The 18849-nt window shown below is 45.1% G+C and overlaps 1 protein-coding gene across 3 annotated transcripts in view; it reads left to right on the forward strand.

Annotated features, from left to right (window-relative positions):
• The first annotated feature begins 13034 nt into the window (after nucleotides 1-13034).
• Nucleotides 13035-18849, forward strand: part of DDHD2 (DDHD domain containing 2) — a 32051-nt gene continuing 26236 nt past the window's right edge. For all 3 annotated transcript variants that reach the window (XM_032144035.2, XM_032144033.2, XM_032144036.2), the window contains exons 1-4: nucleotides 13035-13309; nucleotides 14435-14662; nucleotides 15854-16044; nucleotides 18663-18752. In XM_032144035.2, coding sequence (XP_031999926.1) covers nucleotides 14443-14662; nucleotides 15854-16044; nucleotides 18663-18752 — 501 coding nt within the window. In that variant the 5' untranslated portion in view covers nucleotides 13035-13309; nucleotides 14435-14442. The remainder of the gene's footprint in view (nucleotides 13310-14434; nucleotides 14663-15853; nucleotides 16045-18662; nucleotides 18753-18849) is intronic.

Genomic DNA, 18849 nt, shown 5'->3' on the forward strand with positions numbered 1-18849 from the left:
CTCACTCTGTTACCCAGGCTGTAGTGCAGTGGCATGATCTCAGCTCACTGCAAGCTCTGCCTCTCAGGCTCAGGCAATCCTCCCACCTCAGCCTCTCAAATGGCTGGGACTACAAGTGCATGCCACCACGTCTGGCTAATTTTTGTATTGTTTTTTAGAGATGGGGGTTTTGCCATGTTGCCCAGGCTGGTCTCGAATTCCTGAGCTCAAGCAATTCGCTCACCTCAGCCTCCCAAAGTGCTGGGATTACAGGTGTGAGCCACTGCACTTCGCTGTATTTTTTAAATTATAGTTTCTATTTTGAGGTACTTGTAGATTTACATGCAGTTTAAGAAATAATACAGAGGCTAGGCACAGTGGCTTACATGTGTGAGCAGCATAGTGAGACCCCGTCTGTACAAAAAAATTTAAAAATTAGCCAGGCGTTATGTGGCATGTGCCTGTAGTTCCAGCTACTCAGGAGACCGAGGCAGGAGGATCACTTAAGCCCAGGACTGCAAGGTTACAGTGAGTCATGATGGTGCCACTGCCCTCCAGCCTGGGCAACTGTCTCTAAAAAAAAAAAAAAAAAAAAGAAAGAAAAAGTACTACAGAGATTTCATGTACCCTTTACCCAGTTTCCCTTGGTGAGTAAAATGTAAAACTTTACTGCAAAGTTACAACTGGGATACTGAAATTGATATAAAGATACAAAACAGTTGCATCACTGCTGTTTATCCCTCCTGTTGACCTTTTTATAACTACATGATTCCCCTCTCCCCCTACACTAAAACCCTGGCAACTACTAGTCTGTTCTTCATTTCTAAATTTTGTCATTTCAGGAATGTTATGTAAGTAAAATCATACAGAATGTAAGCCTTTAGAGACTGGCTTTTTTTTTTTTTGATCAGAATAATTATCTTGAGATTCATCTCAATTGTTTTCTGTATAAATCATTATTTGTTTATTTATTTTTGAGACAGAGTCTTGCTCTGTCACCCTGGCTGGAGTGCCATGGTGTGATTTCAGCTCACCACAGACTCAACCGCCTGGGGTCAAGCGGTCCTCCCACCCTAGCCTCCTGAGTAGGTAGGACTACCGGCGTGCACCACCACTCCTGGCTAATTTTTAACATTTTTTTGTGGATTTGAGATCTCACCATGTTGCCCAGGGTGGTCTTAAACTCCTGGGCTCAAGTGACCCTCCCACCTCCCACCTCAGCGTCCTGAGTAGCTGGGACTACAGGTGTGCACCACTACTCCTGGCTAATTTTTTTTTGAGATGGAGTTTCACTCGTGTTGCCCAGGCTGGAGTGCAATGGCACGATCTCGGCTCACCACAACCTCCGCCTCCCGAGTTCAAGCGATTCTTCTGCCTCAGCCTCCTAAGTAGCTGGAGTTAGAGGCATGCACCACCATGCCCAGCTAATTTTTTGTATTTTTAGTAGAGACGGGGTTTCTCCATGTTGGTCAGGCTGATCTCAAACCCCCACCTCAGGTGATCTGCCCGCCTCAGCCTCCCAAAGTACTGGGATTACAGGCATGAGCCACCACACCCAGCCAACTCCTGGCTAATTTTTTATAGATTTGGGGTCTCACTATGTTGCCCAGGCTGGTCTCGAACCCCTGGGCTCAAGGGATCCTCCCATCCTGGCCTCCCAATATACTGGGATTACAGACATGAGCAACTGTGCCCAGCCAATTGTTCTTTATTCCTAAGTAGTTATCTGTAGTATGGATATGCTGTAGTTTAAGCATCCACCTATTGAAGGACATCTGGGTTGTTTCCAGGTTTTGGCTGTTGAATGAAGCTTCTGTGTACATTCTTGTACAGGTTTTTGTGTAGATACAAGTTTTTATTTATTGGCCAGGCGCGGTGGCTCACGCCTGTAATCCCAGCACTTTGGGAGGCTGAGGTGGGCAGATCACGAGGTCAGGAGATCAAGACCATCCTGGCCAACATGGTGAAACCCCGTCTCTACTAAAAATACAAAAATTAGCTGGGTGTGGCAGCGCGTGCGTGTAATTCCAGCTACTTGGAAGAATTGCTTGAACCAGGGAGTCAGAGGTTGGAGTGAGCTGAGATTGCACCACTGCACTCCAGCCTGACAACACAGCGAGACTCCGTCTAAAAAAAAGAGTTTTTATTTCTTATGAGATGAAATAATGCCTAGGAGTGCAATTCTGGGTCCTATTTTAGTTGTTCATATAATCTTTAAAGAAACTGTAGTCCCAGCTACTCCGGAGGCTGAGGCAGGAGAATGGCGTGAGCCCGGGAGGCGGAGCTTGCAGCGAGCGGAGATCGCAACACTGCACTCCAGCCTGGGTGACAGAGCGAGACTCCGTCTCAAAAAAAAAAAAAAAAAAAAGAAACTGCCATATTTTTCTGGAGTGGCTATATCATTTTACATTCTCACGGGCAATGTATGAGTTTCTCTGTATCCTTGCCAGTAGTTGGTATTATCACTATTTTTTATTTTGGCCATAATGATAGGTGTGTTTTGATATGTCATTGTTGTTTAACTTGCATTTATCTAATGGCTAATGATGTTGAATATCTTTTCATGTGCTAATTTGCCATCTGTATATTCTCTTCTGTGAAGTATATTGCAAGTATTTTGCCTATTTTCTAATTAGGTTTATTTTAATAAACTTTTAATTTTAGGATAGTTTAGTCTTACAGAAAACCTGTGATGATACTTGATGATACTTGATGCTACAGAGAATTCCCATACGCCCCTCACCCAGTTTCCCCTATTAACACCTTAACTCAGTGTTGTGCATCGGTCATAATGGATCAATACTGATTCTTACTAACAAAAGGCCATACTTTATTTAGTTTTCTCAGTTTTTACCTAATATCCCTTTTCTCTTCTGAGATTCCATCCAGGATACCACCTTACATTTGGTCATCATGTCTCATTAGGGGCCTCTTGGCTTTGACATTTTCTTAGGCTTTCCTTGTTTTTGATGACTTTGACAGTTTTGCCGAGTACTGGCAAAGTATTTTTTTAGGACATCCCTCTATTGGGATTTGTCTGTTTTTCTCATAATTAGACGGGGGCTGTGGGTTTTGGGGAGGAAGACCACAGAGGCGACTTACCCTTCTTATCAGTCATATCAAGGGCATATGCTATCAACATGACTTGTACTGTTAACATTAACCTTAATCACCTGGCTGAGGTAGTGTTGGTCACACTTCTTCACTATACGGTTACTCTTTTTTGTCCATTTTTCACACTATACGCTGGAAGAAAGTCACTATACACAGCTGTACACTTAAGGAGTGTGGAACTTATTCTTCATCTCCTTGGGAGTGGAATATCTATATACATTATTTTGAATTTCTCTACAAGGAAGATTGACCTAATCTCTTATTTATTGAGTATGGACTCATGGATATTTATTTTATACTTTGGGTTATGCTCTAATGCTACCTTATTCATTTTGTTGCTCAAATTGTTCCACTTTGGCCGGCTCTTTCCATTGATTCCATTACCCTTCTGACATACACCCATCGTTTTGTGGGGTTTTTTTTAAGCCCTTCTAAACTTTCTGCTACTGTGAGATGCTCCAGGCTCATCCTGTATTTTTCCTATTCCAGTCCAAGAATCAGTTATTTCTCCAAGGAGTCCTGTGTCCTCTAATTGAAGATTGGTAGTAGAAACCAAGATTTAGCTCACATTTTTTTTTGTCTTTTCATTAGTGAGTTTTGAGAGTTCTTTGTTTTCTAGATACTAGACCTTTGTCAGATACGTAGTTTGCAAATATTTTATCCCAGTCTGTAGCTTGTCTTTTCATACTCTTAAGAGGGTCTTTCACAGAGTAAAGTTTTTAATTCTGATGATGTCCAGTTTATCATTTTTTCCTTTAAAGGATGGAGATTTTGATGTCAAGTCTCTAAGAACTCATTGTTTACCCATAGTTCCTGGAGATTTTCTCCTATTTTTTTCTAAACATTTTACATTTTATATTTCCATTTGCTACATTTACATTTGCTCAGTCTGGCAACCCTAGCTGAGAAGAAACCTTGGCTTGTTGGAAACCTCCCAGGGCTAGAGGAGAGCCACCTTGCTGCACAGCTTAAACTGAAGCTATTACTTGCTCTCAAAACAAATTTGGCCCTCATTTATGTAAGACAGAGAAATCATAAATATAAATCACCTTCCTCAAAGCGAAATATCTAAGAGAAATTATTCACGTTGAGGGCAGGAACTTTTCAGTTGTTGCTGTAAAGTAATAAAATGCATTTTCATGACTGGTTTATGAGCTTATAAAAACCACTGACTTTGGGCTGGAAGATAACATCATTCTGTTGTCTCTAATGTTTCTTCTAATTCTAACATTCTTACTTTATCAGTAAGTGGTACAGCTGAAAGCTCAAGTCTTCTTGTTTCCTGATTCAAAGCATCTTGCCTCACAGCTGTAGCCTGCATATTCTTGATTAAAGTATAGATTCATTTTCTTAGAGTTCTCCAGAGACAGGACTGATAGTATAGACAGATAGATGACAGGGGATTTATTAGGGAATTAGCTCATGTGATTATGGAGGCTGAGAAGTCCCAGGACATGCCATCTGCAAGCTGGAGACCCTGGGATGCCAGTAGCATGGCTCGGTCCAAGTGTGAAAGCCTCAGAACCAGGGAAGCCAATAGTGTAATTCTGTCTGAGGCCAAAGGCCTGAGAACATGTGAGGCTGCTGGTGCAAGTCCTGGAGTTCTAATGTCCAAGGTCAGAAGAGTGTCTCAAGCTCCAGGGGAGAGAGAGAGAGAAGAAATTGCCTTTTCTCTTTCTTTTCTTTCTTTTTTTTGATGGAGTCTCGCTCTGTCACCCAGGCTGGAGTGCAGTGACTGATCTCGGCTCACTGCAACCTCTGCCTCCTGGGTTCAAATGATTCTCCTGCCTCAGCCTCCTGAGTAGCTAGGATTACAGGCACGCGCCATCACACCCGGCTAATTTTTGTATTTTTAGTAGAGATGGGGTTTCATCATGTTGGTCAGGCTGGTCTCAAACTCCTGACCTCGTGATCCGTCCATCTCACCTCCCAAAGTGCTGGGATTACAGGCATGAGTCACCACGCCCGGCCCTTTTCTCTGTCTTCTTTGTTCTGAGACCCCAGCTGATTGGATGGTGCCTTCCTACACTGATCTCCCCCACTCAATCCACAGACTCATATTCCAGTCTCCTCTAGAAACACCCTCATGGACACACCCAGAAGTGATGCTTCACCAGTTCTATAGGTATTCCTTAATCCAGTCAAATTGACACCTAAAATTAAGCATCACAAGTCCACCTCTTATGAACTTGGCACCCATGTGCTTCTCCTTAAACTATATTTAATCTCAAAATAAAGATAATAGCAGGGTATTATTTCTGCCTACCATGACGCAACTATCATATGTACAATGAGAAATGCATTAATCCCATCCCGAGAAGAGAAGGTGAAGTTCTTGGGTGATGTTTACTCTTTTCCTGATATCCCATAACTTAAATACTATGATGTAAAATTAACAGTACTTACATATTGATGTAAAGTCAATATGTCTTATGTTGTATTATAAAGAAGGAATAAAAACAGATATTTGCTCAATATATGCATATGGCTGGGTACTGTGGCTCATGCCTGTACTCCCAGCACTTTGGGAGTCTCAGGTGGGAGGATCACTCGAGCCCGGGAGGTCGAGACTGCAGTGAGCTGTGATCATGCAGCTCTACACTGCAGCCTGGGTGACAGGGAGATCCTGTCTCAAAAAAAAGTATGTGTGTGTGTGTGTGTGTGTGTGTGTATAAATAAATATACACATGTGACTTTTTTTTCAGACAGAGTGATATAGTTTGGCTGTGTACTCACCCAAATCTCATCTTCAATTGTAGTTCCCATAATCCTCATGTGTCATGAGAGGGACCCGGTGGGAGGTAATTGAATCATGGAGGCTGTTACCCCCATGCTGCTGTTCTCATGATAGTGAGTTCTCATGAGATCTGATGGTTTTGTAAGGGGCTTTTACTCCTTTTGCTTGGCACTTCTTGCTGCTGCCATGTGAAGAAGGATGTATTTGCTTCCCCTTCTGCCACGATGGGAAGTTTACTGAGGCCTCTGCCACTATGCTGAACTGTGAGTCAATTAAACTGCTTTCCTTTATAAATTACCCAGTCTCGGGTATGTCTTTATTAGCAGTGTGAAAACAGGATAATACACAGGGTCTCACTCTATCGCCCAGGCTGGAGTGCAGTGGCATGATCTTGGCTGACTGCAACCTCCACCTCCCAGGTTCCAGCGATTCTCTTGCCTCAGCCTCCCAAGTAGCTGGGATTACAGGTGTGTGCCACCACACCTGGCTAATTTTTGTTCTTATTTTATTATTATTTTTTTTTTGTAGAGACGGGGCTTCACCATGTTGGCCGGGCTGGTCTCAAACTCCTGGCCTTAAGTGATCTGCTCAGCTCGGCCTTCCAAAGTGTTGGGATTACAGGCATGAGCCACCACACCCAGCCTGTATGTGACTGTTTCATGTTTCTGTAACATGGTTTTAGCTGGTATTTATAACTACTACTGCCCATTTGTAGAATAAGTTAGTTATAAATACCAGCGAAAACCCTTATTCTGTATTCTCTTTGCCTTCAGCAAGCACCTTAGCTGGCTGTTGTGGTTCTTTACCTGGCAGAGTGACCCAAACCTTCATTCCTGAAGAGTCTGGGCCATTTGTAGTCCTGCCTAGATTGGGTTGTTGTAGTTTCCCACAGACCTTAATCTCGGAGCATGGTAATACTGAGAGACGCCCTAAGGCACTTCCCGTATTCCACACTTACTCTTCCTTACCTTCACTAGGGAGTAGTAGGCCAGTTTCCCCTTGGTAGTCTGGATCAGTCACCCCAGCAACATAGTAATTCCCTTCTTGGCCTTTTGACTCAGATGCATGAGGAGCCCAAAGTGGCTGGGTATCAGTCTGAATTTCCAGTTCAGTGGAATCGTTGTGGTTCCTGGTAGCAGCATTCCTCTCTGTGGAACTAAGACCTTTAGGCCAGCAGAGCATAAAGTCTTGGGAATAGGCAGCAAAAATTTTGCTAGTGGGTCACTAGGGATAATGGTCAGTGGTGCCACTCCCATTTCCGCCCCTTGATTCCTGGACGTATGAATCCTGGCTATGGGAGAAACAGTTCCATATATTGGATGCCGATTCAGAGCACCTATAGGTTGTCCCTGTCCTGCCAAGTATTACCAGATAGCTGGTGCTGTAACTGTGATTTCAAAAGACCATTTCACCACTCTGTCAAGCCAGCTGCTTCAGGATGGTGGGCAACATGGTAAGACTAGTGAATTCCATGAGCGTGAGCCCATTTTCACACTTTCTTGGCTGTGAAGTGAGTGAGAGCACTGCTGGGTCAGAGCACTGCTGTATGGAATACTATGACAGTGGATAAGGCTTTCTGTAAATCTAGGGATGATGATTTTGGCAGAAGCCTTATGGGCAGGGAATGCAAATCCTATCCAGTGTCTATTCTAGTAAGAGCAAAACATTGCCCCTTCCCTGATGGAAGCCATCCAGTGTAATCAGCCTGCCACCAGGTGGCTGGCTGATCACCCCAGGTAATGGTGCCACAATCAGGGGCTCAGTGCTGGTCTCTGTTGCTGTCAGATTGAGCACTCAGAGGTAGCCATAGCCAGGTCAGCCTTGGTGAGTGGGAGTCCATGTTGCTGAGCCATGCAAAAACATTTATGCCTGCTACCACGGCCAATTTCTTCATGAGCAATGACAGGGGTGACTGGGCAATGACAGGGGTGGCAGGGGCCAGAGGCTGACTAGTATCCACAGAATAGATCATCCTATCTACTTGGTTATTAAAGTTCTCTTCTGCTGAGGTCACCCTTTGATGAGCATTCACATGGGACACAAATTTATCTTCACACCTTCTGCCCCCTCAGAGAGGTCTGTTCACCACCTCACGTGCCAATCTCTTCTGGAAACACCCTCACAGACACATCACAGACACACCCAGAAGTAATGTTTTACCAGTTCTCTAGGTATTCCTTAATCTAGTCAAGCTGACACCTAAAATTAACCGTCACAATATGGACCCCTCTGATTAAATGTTCTAGTCAAATCAGAATCTTGTTGGATTCTGAAAATCTACGTTTTAATCTATGTTTCTGAATCTACATTTAAGATCGTGTTGGATCTGAAAATCTACATTTTAAGAACCTACTTAGGGTTGGGCATGGTGGCTCATGCCTGTAATCCCAGCACTTTGGGAGGCCAAAGTGGGAGGATCGCTTGAGCCCAGGAGTTTGAGACCAACCTGGGCAACATAGTAAGACCCTGTCTCTACAAATAATAAAAAAATTCGCAGGATGTGGTGGTGCACACCTGTGGTCTCAGCTACTTGGAAGGCTGAGGTGGGAGGATCATCTGAGTCTGGGAGGTTGAAGCTGCAGTGAGCGGTGAAAGTTTGAAAATCACTGTCAGAGCCCAAAGCCCTGGTCTTGTTATTTTATAGTCAGCATCAGAGGCAACTGTGAAGTTTTCTTCACTCTGGATGTCAATCTGGGATTGAGGACTTCTGCCTCTAAAAACAATTATTCCAGCTTTGGATGTAAGATCCAGTTGTTTATGACCCCTACATTCTTGGTTTTGCTCTTTAGACAACTTACTGGCCATTAGCATTATCTTCTGCACTAGGAGCATGGGGTCAGCAAGCTACTACCTGAGATCAAATTAAACCCCTGCCTGCGCTTTACTGGGACACAGCCACACTTATCAGTTTACATCTCCTCTCTGGTTGCTTTAGTGCTGCAACAGGAGAAGTGATTAGTTGTGACAGAGCCTTATGGCCAGGAGAACCTAAAGAATTTATCTGGCCCTTTACAGAAAAAAAGTTTGCTGCCTCTTGCACTACAACATTGAAAGGGAGAAAGTAGAGATTGTTTTACATTTTACCTGTTAAGGCTTGTCTGGTAAAAGGCTGATACACAACCACAAACAACAGCCAGTAACATTAAGTGTGTTTTTATTTATTTATTTATTTATTTATTTATTTATTTATTTATTTGAGACGGAGTCTCGCTCTGTCGCCCAGGCTGGAGTGCAGTGGCGCAATCTCGGCTCACTGCAAGCTCCGCCTCCCGGGTTCACGCCATTCTCCTGCCTCAGCCTCTCCGAGTAGCTGGGACTACAGGCGCCCGCCACCACGCCCGGCTAATTTTTTGTATTTTTAGTAGAGACGGGGTTTCACCGTGGTCTCGATCTCCTGACCTCGTGATCCGCCCGCCTCGGCCTCCCAAAGTGCTGGGATTACAAGCGTGAGCCACCGCGCCCGGCCTGTGTTTTTATTTTTTATTATTTATTTTAAGACAGAGTCTCACTCTGTTGCCCAGGCTGGAGTGCAGTGGCACGATCTCGGCTCACTGCAAGCTCCACCTCCTGGGTTCACACCATTCTCCTGCCTCAGCCTCTTGAGTAGCTGGGACTACAGGAGCGCGCCACTAAGCCTGGCTAACTTTTTGTATTTTTAGTAGAAACAGGGTTTCACCACGTTGGCCAGGATGGTCTCGATCTCCTGACTTCGTGATCCACCCACCTCAGCCTCCCAAAGTTTTTACATGCATGAGCCACCGCGCCTGGCCATGGGTTTTTAAGGGGCACAGTAAGATATTCTATTTGCCTGAAACTACCTATGTATGCAGACTTTTGGGGAAACTAAAATTTATACTATGTGGATCCCAAACACTTGCATCCAGATAATGTGTGGTAACTATTTAAAATGCAGATTCCTGCTGGGCACTTTAGGAGGCCGAAGTGGGAGGATCACTTGAGCCTGGAGTTCAAGACCAGACTGGGCAATGTACTGAGACCCTGTCTCTAAGAAAAATTTAAAAATTAACCAGATATGGTGATTACAGCTCACTGCAACCTCCCCTTCCTGGGCTCAAGCCATTCTCCTGCCTCAGCCTTCTGAGTAGTTGGGACTACAGGTCTGTGCCACCATGCTCAGCTAATTTTTTTTTTTTTTTTTAGAGATGGCTTTCGTCATGTTACTCAGGATGGTCTCAAACTTCTGGACTCATGCAATCCGCCAGCCTCAGCCTCCCAAAGTGCTTGATTACAGGCATGAGTCACTGTGGCCCATAAAACCATTTTGTTGCATACCAAAAGTAAGATGGTGGTGTCTTGAAGAAAAAGAACTTGAGTGACTATTTCAATTGGAAGCTGAACTAGAAGCTCTTTTTTCATGCAACATCATTTTTATTTGAAAGTACAAGGGACAGGCCGGGCGCGGTGGCTCATGCCTGTAATCCCAGCACTTTGGGAGGCTGCGGTGGGCAGATCACGAGGTCAGGAGATCCAGACCACGGTGAAACCCCATCTCTACTGAAAATACAAAAAATTACCTGGGCGCGTTGGCGGGTGCCTGTAGTCCCAGCTACTCGGGAGGCTGAGGCAGGAGAATGGCGTGAACTCGGGAGGCGGAGATTGCAGTGAGCTGAGATCGTGCCACTGAACTCCAGCCTGGGCGACAGAGCGAGACTCTGTCTCAAAAAAAAAAAAAAGAAAGTACAAGGGACAAACTATAGCTATTTGTATGTAAGTATTTAGCAGAAATGTATTTGAAAACAAAGGAGACTTGTCACTTCAAGGAAGACAATTTATCATTTGTTGCCAATGATAAAATTTGACCTTTCAAGAAAAAAGCAGAATATTGGAAAACTTGTACCTGCTACTCTGAGCTTGACAGCTTACCAATATTAAAGACTTTTCTGATGAGATCGGTAATTTTTTTAAAAATGTATAATAAAATACATTAACATTTGGAAGATCTACATAGCTCAGTGAACTGTTATTTTGCCAAATGAACAATACATGTCTTAAGTCACACATGGGTAAAAGATCCATTCAAAGTGCAAGATAGGCTGCTTTGCCTATGGAGTAGCCATTCTTTTATTCCTTTACTTTCTTAATAAACTTGCTTTCACTTTACTCAAAACAACAAAAATAAAACAAAGTGCAAGACAGACCAATGGATTTTAATAGTATCAGAATATGAAAAGTTTACTGATATATTTTCAAACTACACATTGCAATCCACTTTCTTTTTTTTTTGAGACAGCCCTCCAAATTTGAGAACAGCTGGTATAGAGGCTACCACAGGATTTGAAGATAGAAAACCTAAATTCAAGTTCCAGTTCTGTCACTTAGACCTGACTGATTTTACACAAGTTACTTAGGTGCAGACTCTGAAGTCACACTGTGTGGGTTCGTGATTTTAGCTCCACCCCTTGCTAAATCGGCCTGCCTGGGTCTCCCAAAGTGCTGAGATTAACAGGCGTGAGCCGCCGTGCCCGGCCTTGCAGAAGCTATTCTAAGTGTAATAAATTTGAAGGGAAGGTGTTAACTTGGGGATATTTGTGTGTGGCTGTTAATTTGTAAAGAGAATAAATGTGTTACAAAAATTTGTTTTCTTTTTCTGTTTGTGAAGAAATAACAAAACTGAAATAGGCCAGGCAAGGTGGCTCATGCCTGTAATCCCAGCACTTTGGGAGGCCGAGGCAGGTGGATCACGAGGTCAAGAGATCGAGACCATCCTGGCCAACACGATGAAACCCTGTCTCTACTAAAAATACAAAAATTAGCTGGGCGTGGTGGCGCATGCCTATAATCCCAGCTATTCCGGAGGCTGAGGCAGGAGAATCGCTTGAATCCGGGAGGCGGAGGTTGCAGTGAGCCGAGATCGTGCCACTGCACTCCAGCCGGGTGACATACAAAAATCTCATCTACAAAACAAAAAAAAAAAAAAAAAAAAAAATACAAGTAAACAAAAAAAAACAAAAAACAAAAACTGAAAAAAAATTCCCGAATTCATTGCCCTATAGTTAGAATATAGGAAAATATCTTTTTAAATACCAAAAGGTATTAAAATAAAATACTAAGGAGAGTCGGGCAGGGCCTGTACTCGACCTCATGACTGCGGGAAATTTCTCTCTTTTTTTCTTTTTTTGAGATGAAGTCTCCCTCTGTTGCCCAGGCTGGAGTGCAGTGGCTGCGATCTTGGCTCACTGCAACCTCCGCCTCCCGGGTTCAAGTGATCCTCCCACCTCAGCCTCCCAAGCAGCTGTAATTACAGGCGCGAGCCACCACCACCGGCTAACTTTTATATTTTTAGTAGAGATGGCGTTTCACCACGTTGGCCAGGCTGGTCTTGAACTCCTGGCCTCCCAAAGTGTTGGGATTACAGGCGTGAGCCACTGCGTCCAGCCCCTTTCAACTTTTCACCTCAGTTATGTCTTCCTGTTTGGACGGCAGTATCTCATCTCCAACCTCCCTGGCATCTTTTAAATCCTGTTAAGGTTACCTCTACAAAAAAAAAAAAAAATATATATATATATATATATATATATAAATTTTATTGTTTGTTTAGAGACTAGTGTCGCAGTGTTACCCAGGCTGGAGTGCACTGGCGCCATCTGGGCTCATGCAGCTGGCACCAATGGGCTGGGGCGATCCTTCAGCCTCAGCCTCCTGAGTAGCTCAGATCCAGGCGCCGTCACCACGCCCGACACCTCTACATTTTTTAGGGATACCTCTTTGGTAACCTCTAAATCATAATAAATGCACGGAGGAGGGGCCAAAGCCTTTTTTCCTGGCAAATGCCAGTGACACCCGTTCTCAGCACCCAGAAACAGAGGCCAGGAGTGGGGCGGCTGTGGCTGCGCCCTCCGCCCTAGTCCGCTGATCCCGGGGCCGCGGCGTCCCTGCGTCCAGTGGTCACCGCGCCGCCCCTGGCGCACTAGTAGGGTCTGCAGCTTATCCCGAGGATCAGTCCGACTTTCCCGCCGCGTACGTGAGGGGCCGCCTCAAAGCCTCTTCCGCCACGGACACTCGAAACTGATCTCGAAGCCCCTTCCGTCACGGATACTAGAAACTGATCTCGAAGCCCATTCCGCCACGGACACTCGAAACTCTCCCCCGCAGTTAGACCTCAGCCGCCAGCAGCCCGCCGCCCGGCGCTGCAGTTCCCAGCCCGCAGGAAGAGCCACGTCTCGCGCGACTCCCTCCACCTCTCGCGACACTTGCAGCCCGTGCCCTGCGGCCCTGCGCGCCCCACCTGCGGTCGCGCGCCGCGCTCCCCGCCGCCTCACCTTTTCGCCAGGCATCCGGGCCCGCTACTCGCCTACTGGGAGCGCCGTAGCGCCTGGTGTTCGGCGCGAGCCCGGCGGGGCTGCAGGTTCCGCCCTGCTCCGCCGCGCCCCGCCCGTGCTGGGGTAAAGGCCGCGGCCGGGCCATGCAGTGTCCTCCTCAGGGAGGGCAGGAGAGCCTGAGGAGTGGCGGGGCCGCCAGGTGAGACCGCGTCGGGCGGGCGGCTGGACCGAGGGAGGCCGGGCTGGGTGCAGGTGGGCGGCGCAGCGCTGCGGGGCCGGGATGCGGGCGCGGGGGGGGAACCTCGGCTCCCGGGAAGCCCCGAGCCTGGGGGAACTCTGGGCACCCTGTGAACCCTGTGGTCTGCACTGGCTGCCCTGCTGCTGTCGCGGGGCTGCGGGCGGACGACCTGAGCCTGAGCTCCGAGGGCCCGGAGCGGGGCGCCAGGGCCTAGGGTCGCGGGGACCAGGGGCGCGCCAAGGTGGCTGAGGTAAGTCTGTGTGGGGAAAAGGACAATGGAGCCGAAAGCCGGTGTCTGCTGTCCCGCCGGGCCCGCGCGAGATGCCCTCCTGCCCCCCGCCCTACGGGGCAGCTTAGAAGTGTCCTTCTGGTGCCTGCGGCGCTGATCGTTGCCGAATGGAAGGAGTGTTGGAGAGGTAGAAACAGCTGGTCAGAGCCGCCTCTGCGGGAAGAGGCTTTTGAGGTCGCTTGTTACCTTTCATCTGAGATTTTGGCTATGGGAGTGGGCGTGCGTGTGCGCACCGTGGCCCCAGGCGAGGTTTCGTCTTTTCCCAATTTGTACCACCACCCATTAAGCGACTTCAAGTATCCATCAAAAATGATTGGTTCCTAAGCGAATAGTTTTATTTTTTGTATTTTAAGATTCCATTAGTTGTGTAATGGTAGGGGCCTGGAACCCAAAACCTTGGCGTTACTAGGACAGGGCATGACCCAGCTAACTTGGAGTAAATTTTCTGCCTTTAACTACATTTAGATTGGAAATTAGGGTAAAATGTTTTTGTTGCAATCTGGTTTCGAGCATGTGGTCCTGTGATTCTGGGTTTGTTTTATAACTTACGGACTGAGTAAAATTACCCAGTTTTCTGAGAGAATTGGGAACTCCGCGCAATGGTTGATCTAATAGAAGCATTTTATTTAAAGCTTCCACCCATCCAGCTGCTAATTTATATTATTTCTCTTTTATGTAGATTTTGTTGTTGTTGTTGCAGAAATGGCTCCGTAAAATGATTAGTTTTGTGCGTGTGTATGTGTGCGAACAGTTACACAGTTAAGATCATTTTCCTGATAGTTTTCTTTTGTCTTTAGAGAGCGAAATGTCATCAGTGCAGTCACAACAGGAGCAGTTGTCCCAGTCAGATCCATCTCCATCACCAAACTCATGTAGTTCCTTTGAGCTAATAGACATGGATGCTGGCAGCTTGTATGAACCAGTTTCTCCCCATTGGTTTTATTGTAAGATAATAGATTCTAAGGAGACATGGATTCCTTTCAACTCTGAGGATTCACAGCAGCTGGAAGAGGCGTATAGCTCTGGTAGGTGAAAATTATAACTTGGAATAGACAAAGACATTCCCCTCTTCAAACTATAATATAATGGTCCGTATAGTGAGTGCTATGAAAACCAAATTTTAGATTTTTCCAGTTAAATAATTTCTTACAGCATTTTATATAGAACTTTTGCACTAATACCTAGCCAATCAATAATATTCAAGAATTTGGTCTGTATTTTGAAAACAGTATCTATTATTATTTCTGCATAGTTACCCAATAATTTTTTTTTCTTTAGAGTTGGGGGCCTAATTATATTGTCTAGGCTGGTCTTGAACTCCTAGGTTCAAGCATTCTTTCTGCCTGGGCCTCCCAAAGTGCTGGGATTACAGGCGTGTTACACCCTGTGCCCAGCCCCCCAGTAATATCTTTAATGTTCTAGCTTATGTTTTACTTTGTTTTATAAAGAATGTGTAAGGCTGGGCGCAGTGGCTCACATCTGTAATCCCAGCACTTTGGGAGGCCAAGGCGGGCAGATCACTTGAGGTCAGGAGTTCGAGATTAGCCTGACCAGCATGGTGAAACCCCTTCTCTACTAAAAATACAAAAATTAGCTGGGCGGCGGGGTATGTGCCTGTAGTCTCAGCCACCTGGGAGGCTGAGGCAGGAGAATTGCTCAAACCCGGGAGGTGGAGGTTGCAGTGAGCCAAGATTGTGCCGCTGGACTCCAGCCTGGGTGATAGAGTGAGACTTGTCTCAAAAAAAAAAAAAAAAAAGAAAAGGAAAAAGTATGTATAGAGTGGGGTGTCACAGTGCAGAAGAGTGAACTCTCTAATTTGTCACTTGTCTTTTCTTTTATAAAACAAGAGTGATTCTATTTATACTGAATCATCATGATGGTTATTAATTTACCTTATGGTTCCTCAAGCAAATTCAGAAAAATCACATTATATAATTTTTTTTAAGGGGCACTGCTATCTCTTTCCTCAGAAAAAGAACAAAACTGTTTGGGTAGTATTTTTTTCATGTTTCATTAAAATCAGGAATGGTTTTGACGGTTTGTAAAGTAGGTAGTGAAAAAGATATGAATTAAATCCCATTTTGTTTGGTGTTTAGCCAAGTAGGAACTGTTCATTCATGTGTTTCATAACATTATGTAGAGTATAACTCATAATTGTATGTTGGGAGATTTATCTTGAAATATGTACTTCTTTTCCCCTTTTCAATCCTTGAAAGGAAAAGATTGTAATGGGAGAGTTGTTCCTACTGATGGGGGCAGATATGATGTTCATTTGGGGGAGAGGATGCGGTATGCTGTATACTGGGATGAACTAGCATCGGAAGTGAGACGATGTACGTGGTTTTACAAGGGGGACAAAGACAATAAGTATGTTCCCTACTCGGAGAGCTTCAGCCAAGTTTTAGAGGTACTCTTTTGACTCTTTTTTTACTTATTCTTTCCTTTTCTTATTTAATAATCTTTTCATTCTTTTGTAATTCATATTGTGAAATTTCCAGACAGACTTTGGTTCTGTCTGCATCACATTATAAAATATAATAAAGCATTTCTATTTACAAGCAAGTTTCAGGATAAAGTAGTCCTATTTTCAGATTTTTTTTTTTTTTTTTTTTTTTTGAGACGGAGTCTCGCTCTGTTGCCCAGTCTGGAGTGCAGTGGTGTGATCTTGGCTCACTGTAACCTCCACCTCCCAGGTTCAGGTGATTCTCATGCCTCAGCCTCCCAAGTAGCTGGGATTACAGGTGGCTGCCACCACGCCTGGCTAATTTTTTTCTATTTTTATTAGAGATGGGGTTTCACCATGTTGGCTAGGCTGGTCTCGAACTCCTGACCTCAAGTGATCTGCTGGCCTCGGCCTCCCAAAGTGCTGGGATTACAGGTGTGAGCCATCGTGCTTGGCCTTTTTCAGATTTTAAAATGCAATGGAAATGGTTGTGGTGTTTTAAGGTGTAAAAAAAGAAAAAAATACTCCGGGCCTGGTGGCTCATGCCTGTAATCCCAGCAGTTTGGGAGGCTGAGGCAGGCGGATCACCTGAGGTTGGGAGTTTGAGACCAGCCTGACCAACATGGAGAAACCTCGTCTCTACTAAAAATACAAAATTAGCTGGGCACGGTGGTGCACGCCTGTAATCCCAGCTACTTGGGAGGCTGAGGCAAGAGAATTGCTTGAACCCGGGAGGCAGAGGTTGTAGTGAGCAGAGATTGCACCATTGAACTACAGCCTGGGCAACAAGAGCAAAACTCTGTCTCAAAAAAAAAAAAAAAAAATACTGATGGGTGCATTGGCTCTCACCTGTAATCCCAGCACATTGTGAGGCCAAGGCAGGAGGATGACTTGAGCCCAGGAATTTGAGAACAGCCTGGGCAACAAAGCGAGACCCCAACACTACAAAAAAAAATACATGCACACACACACAAATGCAAACTGTATTATGCTGTGGTCACAGGATTGATCTTTTTTAGCTTTTAGTTTTCTTGCTCTGAAAACAAATTTTTCTTTAAATTGGAGTAGAGCATTAATATTTGTTTTTTTTTTTTTGAAACAGAGTCTTGCTCTGTCACCCAGGCTGGAGTGCAATGGCACGATCTTGGCTCACTGCAAGCTCCGCCTCCTGGGTTCTTGCCATTCTCTTGTCTCAGCCTCCCAAGTAGCTGGGACTACAGGTGCCCGCCACCACACCCAGCTAATTTTTTGTATTTTTAGTAGAGACAGGGTTTCACCATGTTAGCCAGGATGGTCTCGAGCTCCTGACCTCGTGATCTGCCTGCCTCGGCCTCCCAAAATGTTGGGATTACAGGCGTGAGCCACCGCACCCGACCTTTTTCTTGTTTTTTTTATTTGTTTGCTTTTTTTTGTTTTTGTTTTTGAGACAGAGTCTCACTCTGTTGCCCAGGCTGGAGTCCAGTGGTGCGATCTCGGCTCACTGCAACCTCTGCATCCTGGGTTCAAGCACTTTTCCTGCCTCACCCTCCTAAGTAGCTGGGATTACAGGCGTGCCCCACCACACTGGCTAATTTTTTTTTTTTGAGACGGAGTTCCACTCTTGTTGCCCAGGCTGTAGTGCAGTGGCGTGATCTCAGCTCAACGCAACCTCTGCCTCCCGAGTTCAAGCGATTCTCCTGCCTCAGCCTCCCGATAGCTGGGATTACAGGCATGTGCCACAATGCCTGGCTAATTTTGTATTTTTAGTAGAGACGGGATTTCTCCATGTTGGTCAGGCTGGTCTTGAACTCCTGACCTCAAGTGATCTGCCTGCCTTGGCCTCCCAAAGTGCTGGGATTACAGGTGTGAGCCACCATGCCTGGCTTACACTGGCTAATTTTTGTATTTTTAGTAAAAGTGGGGTTTTGCCATGTTGGCCAGGCTAGTCTCGAATGCCAGACCTCAGGTGATCTTCCTGCCTTGGCCTCCCAAAGTGTTGGGATTACAGGCATGAGCCACCACGCCTGGTCTAGAACATTAATATTAACAAATATATTAAAATATGAACACTAATTATCTAGTGTAGATGATGGAATTAGGAGTGTTTTTTTTTCCCCCTTTGTCCTGGTGCTACTATCTGTTGTAATTTCAAAATAATTTAAAAATAGGCTGGGTGCTGTGGCTCATGCTTATAATCCCGGCACTTTGGGAGGCCGAGGTGGGCGGATCACCTGAGGTCAGGAGTTTGAGACTAGCCTAGCCATTATGGCCAAACCCCATATCTACTAAAAATACAAAAGTTAGCCGGGTGTGGTGGTGGGTGCCTGTAATCCTGGCTACTTGGGAGACTGAGGCAGGAGAATTGCTTGAACCCGGGGGGCGGAGGTTGCAGTGAGCCGAGATTGCGCCACTGCAACCCAGCCTGGCAACAGAGTAAGACAAACAGAACAAAAAACAACAACAAAAAAATTTAAAAATAAATTTGATAAATTGGAGTAGGATATTCTTATTGAAACTCATTAATACATAGTATTCTTGTGAATAAGTTCAGTTTTAATAGGAAAGCTGCTAGAGAACTCTAATGAAATGTGTTTTCTTTTAAGGAAACTTACATGCTTGCTGTAACTTTGGATGAATGGAAAAAGAAACTGGAATCTCCCAACAGAGAAATTATTATTTTACACAATCCAAAGGTAAAACAAAGCATTTCTCTTGTTGGGATAAAAAGTTAATTGCACTATTAGGGAGAACTCAGTTGGTTTCTTTTGCTAAGCACTCTGTGTAGGATAA

This window comes from Hylobates moloch, unplaced genomic scaffold (genome assembly GCF_009828535.3).
Source record: "Hylobates moloch isolate HMO894 unplaced genomic scaffold, HMol_V3 SCAFFOLD_22, whole genome shotgun sequence".
Taxonomy (NCBI): Eukaryota; Metazoa; Chordata; class Mammalia; order Primates; family Hylobatidae; genus Hylobates; species Hylobates moloch.